This window comes from Macrotis lagotis, chromosome 5, assembly GCF_037893015.1.
Source record: "Macrotis lagotis isolate mMagLag1 chromosome 5, bilby.v1.9.chrom.fasta, whole genome shotgun sequence".
NCBI lineage: Eukaryota > Metazoa > Chordata > Mammalia > Peramelemorphia > Peramelidae > Macrotis > Macrotis lagotis.
In genome coordinates, this window is record NC_133662.1 from 144,979,424 (window position 1) to 144,998,616 (window position 19,193).

The following is a 19,193-nucleotide window of genomic DNA, read 5'->3' on the forward strand; positions in this document are numbered from 1 at the left end:
ATTCTTCTGACCTATGGCAAAATAGTGTCTTTTAAATGATGTGCTTTTCTAAACTAGGTTGGGTGTAAGAAGGAATACCATAGAAATATAGAGAAATGACCACAGACCCAGAGGTATAAATCCCTAATTCTCTTAACAGTGACTAAAGTCATGTAAAATGTTATATATAAGTGAATTTCCAGATAACTAAAGTTTTCCCTTTTAACATGGAAACCTTATTTATTTCCCCCTTAAAAAAAACAACTTTCTAAAATATATCAAAGATATCATCCCATCTTTATTAGAGAGGCAAAGTATTGTTTTGCTTGATGACACAGACTCACATGGTCACACCAGCTGGAGCAACACACTATATAATGAGATCATAAGCCAATGAATTGGACAGGTTATTTGCTCTAAAGTTAAGTAGACCTAGACTTGTTTATCTCTGACCACTGTTACTTCTCAGAATATCATTTTTTTTTCTTAACCAGGAATCCTTGCCTCAGTGCTGTTTACTAAATTACACAGACACACAAAGCTACATTCTTTAACTCAGTAAAATTTTTTTCACGCAATTCTCTCCCCTAACCATGTAACTCTGTTGCTCAAAATATTTCATTTTTGTCTCTAGGATCAAATACAAACTGTTCAATTTGTCATTTAGAAGCCAATTACAATTGGGCTTTCATCTTTTTTTCCAAATATTTTTTAAAACTAACCCCTCACACTCTACATTTCATACAACCTTGTCCATACATAGGTCCCCACAATGTGACATCCCATTTCTTGTTTCTCTCTGTCTTTACCCAGGATATATCCCTCATGTTCAGGATGTGCTCCCTCTCAACTCAGGATCCTTGGTATTCTTGGTATTCTTTAGGGACAGCTTAGCTGGCATTTCCTTCACTCATCCAACATTATGCTCAGTTGCTAGCATTCTCTCCTTCCAATTACCTTGCATTTATTTATCTGTATGTGTGTACATATATATATATATATATATGTATGGGGATCCTTTCCAGTGGACTATCAGTTCCTTAAGGGAGAGTCTTTCATGTTTATTTTTAATATCCTCAGTACTATCACTGTATCATTCATGTAGTAGCTATTTAGTAAATATTTCATAGAAATAAGGGGACTGAACAATTGGTCAGAAGAGGATGATGGGGGTCATCTCTTTCTGGCACTGAATGCCCATTCACAGATCTGGTCACAGTCCTGGGTGGCAATCCCAGGGAGAAGGGGAGCACCAAGCACACCGCTTGCAGTCACAGTGGAGTACGGGGAGCCTTGTCTCAGTTCCAGGGTAAGAAGAGTGTGCTCGTATTCACTCACAGACCAGAACATAGGCCAGGAGAGCAGCAAACACATCTCTCCTCAATCATACTACTTTGGAAGAATTGAATACTAGAAGTACTTCTAAAAATCGCTGTAAAAACCATTGAAGCTCCATCCTGGAAGCAGAGTCCCACTTTAGAAAAGAGTTAAAAGTTAAGAAATAAACTGGGAAAATGAGCAAATAATAGAAAAAAATACTGAACGCAGAAAGTTACTATGGTTACAAGGAGGCTCAAAACACACAGTTGGGAGAAGATATCAAAGTCAAAGCTCCTACATTCGAAATTTCCAAGAAAATATGAATTGGTCTCAGAACATGGAAGAGTTCAAAAGAACGAGAGGTAAAGGAAAAACTGGGAAGAGAAATGAGCCCTGCAAGAAAATCATGGGAAAATGAGTCAATAGATTAATAAAGAAAAAAATAAAAAATACTGAAGACAACAACCTTAAAAACAGAATAGGCCAAATGGTAAAAGAAATACAAAAAGTCAATGAGAAGAATGTCTTGAAAAGCAGAGCTGAGTAGATGGAAAAAGAGGCAAAAAAATTCAATGATAAAAAAACTCACTGAAAAGTAAAACTGGAACAGCTAGGTGGTGCAGTGGATAGAGCACCAGCCCTGGAGTCAGGAGGACCTAAATTCAAATTCGGCCTCAGACACTTAATAATTGCCTGGCTGTGTGACCACGGGCAAGTCACTTAATCCCACTGCCTTAAATAAATAAAATTTAAAAAAAAATAAAACTGGCCAAATGGAAAAGGAGAACCAAAAGAAGAAAAAAAAATTCCTTAAAAATTAGAATCAAATAAATGGAAACTAAAGACTTTATCGGAACCAAAACCGAAAAGAATGAAAAAATAGATGTATGGAATATGTCATAAAAAAAAAAAACTAACCTGGAAAATAGAGCCAGGAGAGATCACATAAAAATTATTGGACAAATTTCAAAAAAGGATAGGTATCCTTTTCTGAGAAATTATCAAGGAAAATTCCCCTAATGTTCTAGAATCAGAGGATAAGTTAAAAATTGAAAGAACCTACCAATCAATTCCTGAAAGAGACCCCAAATTGAAAACTCCCAGAAATATTAGAGTCAAATTCCAGAACTCCCAAGTTCAAGAATAAAATATTGCAAGGAATCACAAAGAACAATTCAAGTACCAGGATAACACGATTTAGCAGTTTCTACATTAAAGGATCAGAGGGTTTGGAAAATGATATTCCAGAGAACAAAGAAACCAGGATTATAATCAAGAATCACTTTCCCAGCAAAACTGAGTATAATTCTTTAGTTGAAAAAATTGATATTCAATGAAATAGAAGACTTTCAAGCATTTTTTTGATCAAAAGACCAGAGCTGAATAGAAAAGCTAATTTTCAAATATAAAATTCATGAGAAGTATAAAAAGGTAAACAGGAAAAGGAAATCATAAGGGACTATTAACTGCTTTCATTCCAACATGGGAAGATAATACTTTGAATTCATATGAATTCTTATTATCAGGGCAGTTAGGAATGTGTGTACACACATACACACAGACACACAGACGCACAGAATACAGCACATGAAGAGATGATGTCTAAAACCTAAAGGGGTGAGAGAGAAATGCACTGGGAGAAAGGGAAAGGGAGAGGTAAAATGGGCAAATTATCTGACATAAAGAGGCAAAAAAATTTTTCCCATGGAGGAGAACTCTCATTGGAATTGGCTTAAAAGGGGAATAACAAACAAAGAAATCTATCTTACCCTACAGGAAAACATGAGAAGAGGTTAAGAGAAAGGGATAAGATGATGAGAAATAATGTGCAGGATGCTCTCAGAAAAACCTTGAAAGATTTAGATGGGCTGAAGACACAAAGTGTACTGTATACAATGTAAAAGCAATATTGTAAGTTAATCAGTTTGAATGACTTAACTATTCTTAGAAATACAATGACCCAAGACAACTCTGAAGGACTTATGTTGAAAAATGCTATCCATCTTCAGAGAAAGGACTGATGGGAGTCTGAATACAGATTGAAGCATACTTTTTTAAAATTTCTTTTTTGGAGGGGGAGTTCTATATTTTTTCACAATATGACTAATAAGGAAATATGTTTTGCATGACTACACATGTATAATCTATATCAAAGAGGGAGGTAGAGAACTCAAAGTTTTAAAAACTAATATTAAAATTGCTTTTGCATGTAACTGGGGAAAATAAAATACATTTTAAAAAAGTTAAAGAAATAGAACACTTTAGAATATGACACTTAAGGAGCTGTACAACTTAAAAGAAATGCAAGCCCTAATTCACGTGGATAACAGGAGTAATTTTCCAGTCCAGAATGGATGGTTTCTATTATGGAAAATCTATATGTTGATAGATGGGCATATAATATTGACTAAAACATACAAGATAACCTATTGCTTCTTAATAAAAATATTGTTTTATCTGAACTCAATATGAAATACATCTTTTTCTACTCACCTTTTTCCAATTACAGAATCCTTCAAATGACAGATCCCTTAGATTACCTAGTTCTACTTATATCTTAACAACATCCCCAATAAGTACTCATTATGTCTCTTAGGAAATCTTCAGGAAATCCACAACCAACTAAGTAGTCCATTGGAGAAAAATCTAATCCAAACACTTAAAGACAATTATATCTTCATTCCTCCTACCTTGTTACTCTAAACTAGTTTGATTATAGATCCCATCTTTTTGGGAACATATTTGATCATGGTATTTGTGTATCTATTATTTTTCCTAACTAGACTAATTTCTATAACAGTAGGGATTAAGTCTTAGCTATACTTTGTAAATCTCCTGTTACTAAGATAAGAGTGCTATACACCAAATTTTTATTCAACAAATGCCTGTTGAATTTATCATTGATATAAACTTGGTACTTGTATATGAATTAAGAACTCATATTTATACAACATTTTAAAATTTAAAAAAGACTTTCCACAAAACCAACCCATGAACAAAGTACTACTATCAGATATTAGGTGACTTGCTCAGAACTAAGCCTCTGGTTAAGTGGCAATGTCAGAACTTAGCCTGAGGAAAAAAGGGGGAGAGGGTCTTACAATTCCAAAATTAGGGCTCTTACCACTCTCTATTAAAGTGGAATTTAATTAAGTTGTATTCGTTTCATGATTAAGAATCTACAGCAGACAGGAAGGCAAGTATTACTATTTAGAGTAACAACTGACCTTTCCATGGCCTTTATTGGCAAATAATACTGTGAATTACAATCCACAGAGTTGCATGAGTACAAACATTTAGTAATTTCTTCCCCCTTTTTCACTTGCAGGATATATATCGCTTTCTAAGAATGAGTTCAGCACCAGTAACTTGTACTTGCTCAGTCATCAATTTCTCAATGATGTATTTTTCTAAGTTTCTTAAAATAAAAACAGAATTTATTGAAATTTCCCATATCACTTATGTTTTCTTCCTATCTTCTTGGGGGAATTTCGTAGTGGAATTGAACGGAATTACAAAGTATCATTCCTGAATTAGGTTCTACATTTATAAATAATTTTTCACTAATTACCATAATGGTGTGTGAAATCATTAAAGCCCTAAACAGGAAATTTTTCTTAATCTAAAAGATCTATATCTATATCCATACAGAGATATATATATGTACATATTATAAGCACACATGCATATTTTAAATTTGTATTCTTTTACTCTGAAATTACAATCACTAATTTAGAGACTTAAAAAATTGCCTATCTTGCTACCTTATTTTTCCAAACATGTATTACTTGGTGACAGTCATTTTTGTTTTTTAAATAATAAATACTTCAATTCCACTGCAAGATAGTTTTTTATGAGAGATACATTTTGACTAGGGGAGAAAAAAATCTTAAAATAACACTACAGAAGAGAAAATTGAAGAAACATTCTAGAAAAATACATGGTTTGATTTTCCATGCTATCAGTGTTGGTGTCATCCATGAGAGATTATAAATTTCCAAAGAAATATTATAACTACAAAATAGCTTATATAGAATTCATCATTTCTTTGTCATAAGAAAACTTTAAAAATCTAATTCATATTTATGGGAATTTTATTGAGGATATATTTCTAGGTATTATCTTTTACTTTACTATATAAGGTTTGTCAATCAGTCAACAAACATTTATTAAATGTCCACTATATACCATTTTAAGAAGAATATGTATATAGGTCTTTGAACAAATCTTAAAAGTTATGTAAATGTTAGTTAAAACTATTCATATATGTATGAATATATACACATATAAAAAACAATATATGTTATCTTTGATATTTCTACCTGCTCTACTTAGTTTAGTGCTTTTCACATTTTCCATTTTGCAAAACTTAAGGATCTAGCTAAAATAAACTTGTTAATTAGCTTAAGCATTTAAGATAGTACCTTAATTCACTTCACTATGTGATTAACCACTCTAATTCACAAAGAATTTGCTTCATAATTAACTATCCTGTCACAACAAAGTAACCAGCAAGAACTACCTCAGCTCTGATCTGAGAAGTTGATTGGCTTCTAGTAAGTGGAAGAGGTATCTATTGTGAATTTTTCTGTGCATATTGGTCTGTGTCAACTACTGCAAAATATTTTCTGAATGACATTTTATTTTTTAAAAAAGTTACTATTCTCCAGTTTAAAATTTTATTTCCTACTGAAAAGCATTAAGGAAGTGATTTTAAAAGGCTCAATTCCTGTAATGCTGGTTATTTGGTGCAACCTTGCAGTAACTCTGCATGACATTGACAACACATACACCATCAATACAAACAATTATCTCTTTAGTAGTTTAGGTTTTTACTTTTATTTTGACTGAAAGTTACTTTAGAACACAAAATTTCTAAAAGAAATAAATGTTAAGTTTAAAAAATAAGCATATTCAAAAACTTACAGGGAATCCTTTAGTGATGGGAATTTCAATATTAAAGATGAGGATTCGAGCTCTGAAACGAGTACAGGCTTTAATAGGTTCTTTGGGACCGCAGAAAATACAACCAACACTACAAAAAAATGGAAGACATATATTTGCATATAGTGGAAATACTTTTCAATCAATTCAGTTTGGTTTACAAATAAAGGTACAGCAGTTAATTAGGGACTTTTTGTGAATACACCCTTCTACTTTAGGGTCATTGTGGTTTCCACATCAGTAATCTACAATCATTTTCTTACCTTGCAAACCCCATTCAAAGAATGTGATAAATATGTTCACTGATACTCATTAGTACTGTTTTAACTATACAAGTTTTGGTTAATTAGTCTTAAAAGACCACTAGAACTAAAGTTGAAGTTCACAGTAAACATGAAGGCAGCCTAACCTGTTATTTTTTTTTTTAAATGAATCAGTGAGTTTCAAAGTATATCTAGGTCTTTAGGCTCCATATTCAAAACAGCTTAACCGAATTTTTGCACTCACTTAATTTTGATGATATCCATACCAACCAAGGTTAGACTAACATGATCGCCTGCTGCTGCCCAATCAACGGGTTCATCATGAAGCATGATTCCTGGAAATGAGTAAGAACCAAAGTATAAAGTGAAATACTTAGATACTGAGTTATAAACAACCTAGGGATTTTAAGTCGTTTAAGCCTCATCAGTCAGTACTCATCATTTTCAATATGAATAGTTAAATAGTAAAAAGTTTGACTATAAGTCAAATACTTCCTCTAGACTTTACTTTGTTAAGATATCACCTTAGATATAAGAAAACTTTTATTTGCCCATAATATTGTTTTCTGCTTATTTGATAAAGAGTTTAAGTTCAGGTTTTTTAGGAAACAGTCAACAGATCTTTAACACCTTTTCTGAAGACAGAAAGAGAGAGACTTACATTGCAATAGAAGATATTATTATATTTAGTCTGTCATAAAAAACATGCCATTTTTCAGAAGTTTCTGAAACTGGAATAGAGAAGTAGCCTGCCTTGAAATTTTCCCTCAGGCCCATATTCAGAGAATCAAACAAAAAGAATCAGGAAAGTGCATGTGCTAAAAGCTTATTCATTCACAAATAACATCCTGAAGAATTTTTAAATTAAATTTCATGATTAATATTGCCTATAAGTTTTTTCTGTACCTTTACTTCTCAATGACTCCTCTGCTGTTTGGCACGTGGCAGAGGCAAGAGTATATCCAGCCAAGGAAAAGGAAAGGGTGGTTATGAGGACCACTCAGAAGCTTGGTGGAACTACCAGGTGCAATAAGACAAGCACAACATCCACAAATATTATAATCTAAAGAAATTAAAGTTGGAATTTCATAGGTTGGAAACAGTCTTTTGCCCAGAAAAGACACAGAAAACAATATACCTTTTTAGTATTCTAGTTTCAATTTTTTTTTTTGGTGACCTGAATCTGTCATAAAAAGCATAAATCTGTTAAAAGTCTTTACAAATTTAACAATTCTTTATTTGACTTTAGTCAAACTTAATACCATTCTCTTTCTAAAAGCAGTTATCATTCTAACTGAAACTGATCTTCCATTATATTTTTCAATGGAATGATTTCTAATCACTCATAAGTCACCAAATTATAAATCTTAACTTAATTTCTAAACAATAATATTTATGTCTTTGTTGCAGCACTCTCAGAAATGAGAAGTAGGAGAGTTAAATTATATCTCATAGAAGGGCCATCAACCAGGCATAATATAATGGCCCAGCAAGACTGGTTGTAGAATACACACTTCAAAGTATAATTAACAATATGAAAAATTTTAGAGAAAAATAACATCTTATAATTATCCAACTATGATTATTACAATATCATTTAATTACAGGCCTTTCTGACTGCCCACAGGTTAACAGTTGGCTGTTATGCAAAAGGAAATCATTTAAATATCAAAAATCTTTCACAAGTAGAATTTTAAAGTCAAGTTAAATTAATGAAAACTAGGTATAATATTTTGGAAAACTACATAGGTTCTAGAGAAAACAGGGACCAGAGAGAGACCTAGTTTAACCTCTTTCTTTGCAAAGTTTTAGGAAAGTGATTGCTCAAAGCAAGATGAAAGATATTTCTTTCTCTGCCTTGAATCCCCTGACCCTGTTTTATTGCCCTCACTGTGACCTGATTTTTTCACTTTTCACCAAAGTATGTTACCTCCCTTATACATCTTGTACACCTCTACAATCTTCTTTTCACATGTCTCTAGTTCTTTTATCCTATCAAAGATTGTGCCCCACCAAGCCTCAGTCTTAGATTACTCAAAATATTTTGCTGACTTCACTTGTATTCAAATATTCTTGAACAAAGTACAAAAAAAATCATGAAATGATGTTCACTGGATCCATTATAAATTGATGTAATATGGCACCAACTGACCTTCACTGCAGCAAAGTAATTCTGTTACACCTCTCTAGTCGATTCATTATCCTACTCACCAAAGCAATTCTTTCAAATTCTTTTCATTTCTTCTCAAACTTCCTATGGCTTTCCCTTTACCCATCCCCACAGTTGAAAATTTTGCCTCACTTTTCCATGAAAAAAAAAGGCCATTCTCTGTCATTTTTGTATTATGTTCCCTCTCATCCTCTCTTCCTCAGTTATTCAGAGCCTAGCACTCTGTATTACTATCTCCTTCAATACTATTTCCACAAGAAAAATGGCTCTTCTCCTTGCCATGGCAAACTCCAATTGATCACATTCTTTCATGTCTTCTCCAATGGCTCTCCCTGTCATTCTCACTTTTTCCACTTATCTCTCACTTCTCTGTCTCCCTATCCACCTGCCTCCCCAAAGGTTACTTCTACTGCCTATCAACATGTCCATGTCTTCTTCATCTTCCAACTCCCATACATACAAACACAGTATAATACACAAAGAAGCTATTTAATCAATATGTATTCAATCAATGATTGAGAAGATGTGGCCAGACTAAGGTTTGCACTGTTCATAGTGCCAACATTCATGAGATTTTGGATATAGAAAGTATCAGAAGATCAAATGCTGAATGATGCATCTAGGGTCACATCAACTAGTACTGGTTTTTCAAGTTTGACTTTCTTCTTTCCTGTACACTGATAATTTCTTTTTTTGGAAATATTAAAAAGTGAGGTTAATGACTACAGTAATTTCATTCTCATTTATCATGTGCTTTCTTAGAATGTTGTCTATCATCTTTCCTTATTTTGAACCCATAAATTTTCAAGGTAATTTGAGTTCAATTTTGCAAATTAGACTTCAGAAAATATTTTGTCAAGAACTTTAGATCCTAAGATAAATGACATTTTCTACATTTCTTATACTAACCATCACCTTGACTGGAAGAAGATATATCTTTCTGTGGCAAATTGTTCTTCATAAACATTCAACATTTTGCTTCTCCTGCTTTTACTCAATCCTAGAAATATATACCATGACTTTATTGTACTGACATTTGTAACCTTGTCATGCTGTTACTCATGAAACTCTATATTCACGTGTTACTGGTTCACTGAGGATAGGAAACGTAAGGGATCAAAATCAACATTCTTTGAGTTTTTCTTACTCAGTCTAGAGGCTGGCAAACAAAGGCCTGCAGTCCAATGTCCTCCTAATTTTGTTCCACATCCCTCCCTACCTCCAATGCTTTTTACATTTGTAAATAAAGTTTTAGTGTATTTCAAAATGTACTATAAAATTTTATTTTCAAAACTATATTTAACTCAGGGGCAACTGAAAAAAAAAAAGACAATCTATAACCAGAATCAATAGGTACAGACAAGAGGGCAGCAAGTAGCTGCCAGAACTTTCCCTCTCTGACATTCCCTTTTCCTGAAGGTTACCAATAGAGTCCTGGACGTCCTGGACTTGGAGTCAAAAAAACTTTCATCTAAATCCTGCCTCAGACACTTACTAGCTATGTAATCAATCAAATCAACCATTATTTGCCTTAATTTCTTCATAAAATAGAACTAATAACTACATACATCAGGGGATTTAGTAATAGAATCAGGACTTTAGTAATATAATAAGGTCTTCTAACTACAGGTCCAGGACTCCTTCTATTTTACTACACTGTCTCTTTCTGACCTCCAATTTTAAAAATTAATTTTAAAAAAGTCATAGATTAAATGTTTCTAATGTATTAGCTAAAGAATGATTAATGTTGAACAATATGAAATGTTAGTTCAGTTGAGGTTTGAAAACTCTTTAAAGTTACAGGAAAGCAGGCTTAAATTCTAATTCAAATTATTTCTCTTGTGGTTTACTCTGCTATTTGGAGAAAAATGATTTTAAATTCAAAGTCTACCCTTTAAAAAAATGAGTTCAATCTAAAGGTCAGCTAATTATTGATAGTGACCATAGCTTTGGATTCATCATTCTGTACAAATCCCTGCTTCAGATGTGAAAAACAGATTTACCTAAGAATCCTTCAGCCTAAAGGTGGTGCCATAATGCAAAAAGAGACATAAAGAAGTAAAAAAATTAGTAAGAATATATTCAAATCAATCTACTGATCTTTAAATGACTTAGTTTCAGATATGCAGTTTTTCTGGAAATTCAGATTTCTATCAAGGCAACTCTTATATTGCCTTATGATACCATTTGAGCACTATATAATAGGAAGAATTTAAAACTATATTTCTAAGGTCCTCTAAGATTCTACAGCATAGTTCTAAATGTTATAATCATTTCAGTTTTGTTCCTACTTTTGGCATTTAATATTCTGAGTGATAACAAAATACATAAGCAAAAGTAGGATGGAGCAAAAAAACCGTAATTTTGGTTTTGGCTTTTCTATTTTATCAGTTTCAACTAAGAGCTTTCTTGGGGTTGAGTTTTGTTATTTTCTTCAAGGAATACATTATTAAACAGGATGAATTAACAAAATGCAAGACTAACTCAGTCTGTAATCAAATCAAATCTAGTTTTGTGTACACAAAATATATAACTTAAGAAGAAAAGGAAGAAAAAGAAAATATTGATAAAAAAACTATCTTTTAAATTCAGCAAGTGTAATGGTCAGCTTAATAGCTATTAGGAACAACTTGACTTCTGTACTAAAGTCAAAGACTCTAGGATTCTTGTGAGGATCAAACAAGGTAACCAAATGAAAAGCACTTTTTGAACCTTAATGTGGTCCATAAATGCTAGCTGTCATTATTATTGTTATTGTTACTTTGACTGAAAAGTTCCCAAGAGAATATACAATATATACATATGTGTGTGTATTTAGATATTGTATGCAAAATCAAATGGTGAATTGATGATCAGAGAAGCAATAAAGGGACTAAGGTGGATTCTGCATTGGAGAATAGATTTCAAATGCATTGACTCTCTTTTAGAGTTCGTGTTAACCTTAAAGGAGAGGGAGAATACAGATTTATAGCGTATTTGTCATCTAACACAAAGTTCTATAACTTAACATTCCAACCTTCTTAAAAATTCTGCTGCACATTTCTCAAAGCTGTTGACAAGAACTGAAACAATGAAGTGCAATCATCAGTCTTGCCACTAGGTGTCACAGAAGTCAGCTACAACTATTGTCATCTCAGGACATCCTACCAAAATGAGTTTATCAAAATGACTTTGGAGAACTTCATCTTCCTGAAAATTATCTCTCACAAGGGCTGTTGAAATCACTGTCACCGAAAACCCTGACACAAATATAAAGTCACACAGACAATTTACACATACAGTCACATCAGAAGAAATTCGTTTAATGTTTTCTCAATTTAACTTCAACAGTTAGTATCATTTTGACAGTCATGATTTCAGTAACTGCTTGTTTACTCTTTGGTCGATAATTTGTTCTACAGAATCTCCCTTTTCAACACTTAGCAACACAAAGCTCTGCACAAAGATGCATACCTTTTGCAGTGCAGGTTTCATTGGGAGGCATTGCTAGCAGTCGGTCACCAGTCTGGATATAACCAGCTTCAATTTTTCCAGTCACACAAAATCCAGATCCTTGATCTGCAAAGAAATCAACCCTTTAAAATAATTTATATTAAAATAGTATTGTATTGCTAATATTTTATTACCTAATCAATAAGATGATGGAGTTGAACTAGACAGAAGAATCTCTAAGATTCCTTTATAATTCTAAATTTCTGTCTTGTATTCTCATTACCTGTGAATTTATGGAGATCAAAAGAAATTACTCATATTTCAAGATAATTTTTAAAGTATTCAAATTTTGTCATCTGCCTATGTTATATGCATTCTATTTAGGATTTTCTTAACAGTCGCAAAATAATGGTTAAAACAAGTACAGTCAGATATATGATGATGTTAATTTAACATTTTAAAACAAACATTTTAAAATTTTCTTTATAAGATTAATTTCCTTGTTCTGCAGTTTTCACTGAGAAATTTCTTGAAATAGTTTTTAATAAGAACTGAATATATAACTCTATGAAGGTTTCAATAAGCCTGTAATTCAAATTAATTCATGTTTCTTAAAACTTCTTTCCTTTGAACAGCTTTAGAATACTTTAAACAGCATTACATGTGTGTGTGGCATAAAACACACACACACAAAATATGCAAATTTCCCTCTTCAAAATAAGTCATTTAATTAAAAATATCATTTAATCCCTATTAATGACTAATTCCTACTAGGTAAAATTATTTATTACAAAACAAGTGACAGGTCATTTTAAACTATTATAAACTGAACTTTAGGGAAGTCTGATATAGCAAATAGAACATTATATTGGTAAACAGGAGACCTAGGTAATAGGTTTTAGGTGCTGTCACTGATGATTCACAATTTCTTTTGCCCTTAAATTGCTCTGAATTCTAGGTCCTAGTACCCATTATTCAGACTTTTGTCATTTAATAATTCCTTAAAATAATCCATAGAAAATATATTAGATATATTAAATTTTTCTATTTAAATGTTAGTATTTTTAAAATTCAGCAATGATGTGAACAATAACAAATATTTGTTTAAAAAAATTTTAATTACATTTTCAGATTTCTGTTATCTCATTTATTTCACAAAGGATTTTGTGTAGTTATATAGTTAACCTTTCATTTACATGTAGTTTCAAAGAGTGGTTATAAAAATGACAGGTGCAACCTCACAGTTACCTGAACAGGAAGAAGACACCACAGCTGTGCCAGAAAGTCAATTTCAGGCCCCAGTGGAAGACATTTGTTGTGAGACAGAAGCAAAAGATATCTAGACTATGAAAGTGTGAATTTATTCTTTCAGGCTCTTTGAAATAGGAATCATTCCCTTGTTTATTTCTTCTAATAACAAATGAAGACTCTTAGAGACATTAATTTTAATTATTTGTCTACACAGAATTAGAGAGACTGTGGGATAGCTTCTCACAAAAGCATTCCTGTAGGACAATCATGTTCTCACTGTGGATGACAATAAAACATGTAGTCAAAGAACAAAAGCTAATTTTCTATCTGCAGATGCAGAAACATGGAAGGGACCATGAAGGTCACTTAGTCTAATTTCTTTTCTTAGGAAGAATCCTTTTTTTAGATCTTGAATATCAGATAGCTGTTCAGTTTCTGACTGTCTTCTTCTAAAAACAGAAAGGTAGTATCATAAGGTATAGAGTGCTGTGCCTGTAGTAAGGAAAGACCTCAGTTCAAATTCTACTCAGGTATTAATTGTGGGACACTGGTTAAGTCACTTAACCTCTCTTAGCCCCAGTTTCGTTATCTGTAAACTATGGATAATAGTGCCTCTATTACCTACCTTACAGAGTTGTTGTGAAGATCAAAGGAGAAAATATATGTCAAATGGTCTGCGAATTTTAAAGCTCTATATTTATAAAGTTAGCTCTTTTCAATACTATTATCAAAAATAATTTTAAAAAAGGAAATCCTCTAATTTACGGGGTAGTTCACTCCATTGTTGGCCATGTTACTAAATTAATTTTTGTACTGAGCACAAGTCTTCTTTAATTTCGGTTCACTGATTTTGGTTCTATTTCATGAAAACATAAAACAAGTTTCCTTCTTCACCTACTAGGCCTTCAAATGTTGAAAAAAAGAACATATCCCTTGTTAGCTTTTTGAATCAAAATTAAGCATTTTTAAGTTCCTTCATTCATGGTTTCTAATCCCCTTATTTAATCCCCTTATTCTTGCACTATTTAACTTAATGCTAAGAAAAGAAAATAATAATTCAGATGAAGACTACTATACTCCCAAGATGGAAATACTATACTTCTTTGAATGTAAGACTAGATAAATCTTCTTTTAGGAGATTTAGCAGACTGCTTCACTCTGTGTTTGTGGTCAGTCAAAACTCCCAGCACTTTATCACATTAATTTTTAATAAGGCAAACACTCTAAATCATATAATCATAAAACTGAGTTTTTCAAATTGTATGTAAAATTTTCTATTTATTGCTGTTAAATCCCCCCCTTTTTTGACTTCAATTCATCAATGCAATCTGTTGATAATACTTTGAATCAATAAAGGAAATGACTTTTGGGATAGCATGATTTTTATTTAGTTTATACGCTATTAGCTCCTTGTTCTCTTGATCTTCTTTTAAAGTACTTACAAACCATCCTTCAAATTTTTGGTGTAGAATATTGTTAGAAATCAACATTGAGCTTTTAAGTTTTGATAAGATGACAACAAGTATTAGAATATATGATCAAAGCATAAATTTCATGACTGGTAGAGTATCATATACTTAGTATTACAGACTATACTAGATTCAGTACAGGAAATACTCAATGCATATTATTTAATTCAAAAGAACAGTATTTTCCTAATAATTAAAGAAATAGATTGAGAGCCAGAAGGTCTGTATTTAAATTTATGCCATAGCCAGTTGGGCTGAATTGTGTGCATATATAGGGTTCTTCCTTTTTATTACTGAGAAACTGCACTCAAATAAACATTTATATAATGACCAAATAAAATTTTCAAAAACATAATTTCTACAATAACAGTAAAATAATAATAACAATAATAATGCAAATTATGATTCAATCTAGGTCCAGTATATAAATTATACGTATAAAATGTATGTAATAGCAAGGAAAGAAAAAACATAACTACGATCTTGGAAAATTTTATTCTTTCAGGAAAGTAAGAAACCTGAGCATCATCAGACTACCTTACATTCTGGGGAAAAGAATCAATTATTCAAAAGCAGAGTTTAAGCTTTCTCAGTTTGGTATCAGCTACTAGTAGGTATAGCCCTAATGACAATGTATTACATGTTTATTTCCATTATTTTATTATTTTCTATAGTAAAATTTTAATAAAATTACAAACTTTAGGAAATAATGTGCCTATACTCTGAGAAAATGATCAAACTCTTTGAAAAATATTATATACTTACCTTTAAAAACATCAGATACACATAATCTAAAAGGTTTTTCAATAGATCTCTGTGGAGGCTTGAAAGAATCTGAGGGAGGGAAAAAAGATAAAACCTTAAAGATATCAAAGTTCTAATTTCAAGATGTTTTTTCCTTCTTTCTTAATAATCACATCAAAATGCTACTCCATAAAAAATAACTTTTTACTATAGAACTCTGAACAATTAACAATAAAGAAAATATCATCAGGCAATTTTACTTACCAATTTGTTCTAACAAACATCGTCCTTGATACCATTTTGTTAGTTCACTTGATTGAGATTTTGTAATTAAGTTTTCTCCACTAAGACCACTTGTGGGGATGAAAGCCACATCACTTTCCTTTTACAAAGAAAATAAATTATGATAAAATATTTTTTTTTTTGACAAAAGGCAGTTAGCAGAGATGACTAGGATACAATTAATGGGAATGTTAGACTTTTTAATTATCCCAGTGTGTGGAATATTGGTAAACAGTGAAAAACTGCCGGAGTCTTTTTTCATGTTGTGGGGAAAAATTCCCTCCATTGTATTTCCATTACCTAAGAGAATTTAACTGACACAAAGTCGAAGAGTACAAGACATCAGAGAGCAATGATTTGTTTTACCTCACTACTGACAGGGACTGCTGACAAAATTTATTTCAAATAATCATTCTTAATTATATGGCAACATAGGCAACATATTCTAGTATTCTATAAACAGCTTGGTGAACTGGATAGAGGGCTGAACAATAAGAGTAAGAAGAAAAAAAGGAAGAAAAAAGCATCAATGAGCAATTTTTAAATATATATAATATATATATTTATACATATATAAATATATATATACATATATATGTGTATATATATATATATATATATATATATATATATATATACACATATAACAAAATTAGAAGGAACTTCGGAGGTACAGAAATTGGAAAGCTTTGGAACTATTGAACTTTTAAGTCATTTCAGTCATATTTGACGGCAAAGATACTAGAGTAGTTTGCCATTTTCTTCACCTGCTCATTTTACAGATTAGAAAAGTAGAAGAAAGGGATAAGTGACTTGACATGGGTAACAGAGCTGGTAAATGTCATGAGGTAAGATTTGAGCTCAGAAAGATAAGCCTTCCTGACTCCAGACCTGATAATCTGATATTCCTGTGCCACCCAGGTGCCCTGGAACTTATTGCATACTTAGTTGTATTGTAATAGATTCATAGTTTCTTGATTCTCTTTTTTCTATTCTGTATGCAGAAATGTTTTTGCTTGTTAAACCAAATTAAGAATAATTTTTTTAAAAACATTTAAAAATATGAGAACATTTATTTGGGAAATTTATAAGAATGTTTTTTTTAAAAATGAAATAATGTCTTCACAAAGTTGTTATAATGATGCAAACTGGTTTCATTCAAGTTCTACTTTTTTCAAGATACTTTCCCATTTCTATCTCCTAGCTTTACTTATTTCGGGGTTTCTTGTGCCTTCCAATAGAATATAAGCCCAGTAAGTCCTAGGGACTCTGTGTTGTTCAGTCACATCTGACTTCCCATGAATCCATTTGGGAATTCCTTGGCAAAGGTACTAGAATAGTTTGCCATTTCCTTCTCCAGCTCATTTTTCTGAGAACTGAGAAACAGAGTTAAGTGATTTGCCCAGGGTGACATAGCTAATAAGTGTCTGAGGGAAGATTTGAATTCAAATCTTCCTGATTCCAGGCCTGGTGCTATATGCATTGTGCCACCTTGTAACTCACAGCAGGGACTGCTTTATTTTATACTGTATTCCCACCAAAAAGCCAGAGGCTGAATTATGCTAGGTTCTTAATACAGTGCTTACGGATTGACTATTTGATCACACCTGTGATCAAATACACACACTTTCAATCCATACCAAAGTTGCAATTCCTCCAGTACAAGTATTAGTCAATGTAGAGTTGATGATGCCTTGCAAGTTCATATACATACAGTAGGTAGCTAATAATAACTGATTAACAGAATTATTATATTTTAGCTAGAATAAACAGGTATGAGGGCATCAGGATATAGGTAGAATATATATTAACCAAAAATAGAAAATAAGATGTACTATGTATAAACTGCACAAAGCAAATGAATGTATTTGAATGATTTTCTATGCCAGACTCCTCAAATCTAGGGTAAATAAATTGAATCACTTAACTGCTCCTCAAAAATCATTCTTTTTTCATGCTTTAATCATCCTTTTTACTTCTTCTGAATCCTGTACAAATGCTCTTATTACCAAACCAAATTAAGAGGTAGCCTATCAAGGGAGAAACAAAACTAAAATAATTTTTCTTTTCTTAAAATTTTCTTGGGGATGGGGAGTAAAGAATAGATTGTAATTTAATTTGCTGCACAATTTTTTTAAAAAGAACATAGTTCTATCATTTCCAGGATAATACTTTTCAATCAGTGAGGCTGGCCTCCTTGCTACTATGTCTCACATGGGATGCTACATTTCTCAGTTCTAGGTATTTCCACTGACTTTCTCTCTCCTCCCTCTCCTTTTTCTGGCTTCCTTCCATTTTCAATTAAATCTCACCTTCTGCAAAAAAAGTGATTCCTGATTCCCCTTGGTACTAGTATCTACCCTCTTTTGATTATCACCAATATATGTCATTATATAGATAGATAGACAGATGTAGATACACAGTCTGAATACATAGCTATTAGCATGTTATCTCTCCTAGTGGACTCCTTGAGAGCAGGGAGGTCGCGCGGCGTGTGTGTGTGTGTCCAGTGCTTAGCATCATGTCTGTCACACAGCAGATGCTTAATGAGAACTAGGAAAAGGGAGTAAGGTATAAGAACACAGGTTATGAAAGATTCTGAATGACAAACAAGATTTTATATTTGATCCTGGAGAAGAAAACAGCCCCTGAAGTTTACTAAGGGGTGGAGGTCTGCCATCTCAAGCCAGTGCTTTAAGAAGATGGCTATGGGGGCAGCTAGGTGGCACAGTGGATAGAGCACCGGCCCTGGAGTCAGTAATACCCAAGTTCAAATCTAGCCTCAGACACATAATAATTACCTAGCTGTGTGGCCTTGGGAAAGCCACTTAACACCATTTGCCTTGCAAAAACCTTAAAAAAAAAAAAAAAAGATGGCTATGAAAACTGTGTGGAGAATGGACAAAAGTGAAGGGAACAGATTTAAAGCAGGGAAATGAACCAGAGAACTATGGCTAACCCTTCCCTTCCACTTAGAGAAACCTGAAATTCCATAGCTACAACTGTATTTCTCAGGTTTACTCAGAACAGGATTTTTTTCTTAATAAAAATGTAAATTTGCTTGGAAGAGTCAACATTCTTAAGTCTCATCAATTTAATAGTTTAATAAATAGTTTAAAAGTCTAACTCTATTAGATCCCTCCAAGAGATTAAAATTTTATTTAGGGGTAGAGAGAATCTAAGGATACCAAAGTCTGGAAGACTTAAAAAACCAGGAGGAAGGAAGAATACCAAAAGTAAATTCTAACACACTAATTATTTTAAATGAAACTGAGATCATAAAATGTAAGAAACCTGGAAAAGACAAACTAGATGATCAGCTCACACGATCGTTATTAT

The 19,193-nt window shown here is 32.4% G+C and overlaps 1 protein-coding gene across 2 annotated transcripts in view; it reads right to left on the reverse strand.

Moving 5' to 3' along the window:
- The window catches only part of HBS1L (HBS1 like translational GTPase), a 125,804-nt gene that overhangs the window by 8,499 nt on the left and 98,112 nt on the right, over positions 1-19,193 (reverse strand). For both annotated transcript variants that reach the window (XM_074187636.1, XM_074187638.1), the window contains 5 exons: positions 15,837-15,954; positions 15,594-15,662; positions 12,130-12,234; positions 6,751-6,841; positions 6,226-6,334 (listed from right to left, as the gene is read on the reverse strand). In XM_074187636.1, coding sequence (XP_074043737.1) covers positions 6,226-6,334; positions 6,751-6,841; positions 12,130-12,234; positions 15,594-15,662; positions 15,837-15,954 — 492 coding nt within the window. The remainder of the gene's footprint in view (positions 1-6,225; positions 6,335-6,750; positions 6,842-12,129; positions 12,235-15,593; positions 15,663-15,836; positions 15,955-19,193) is intronic.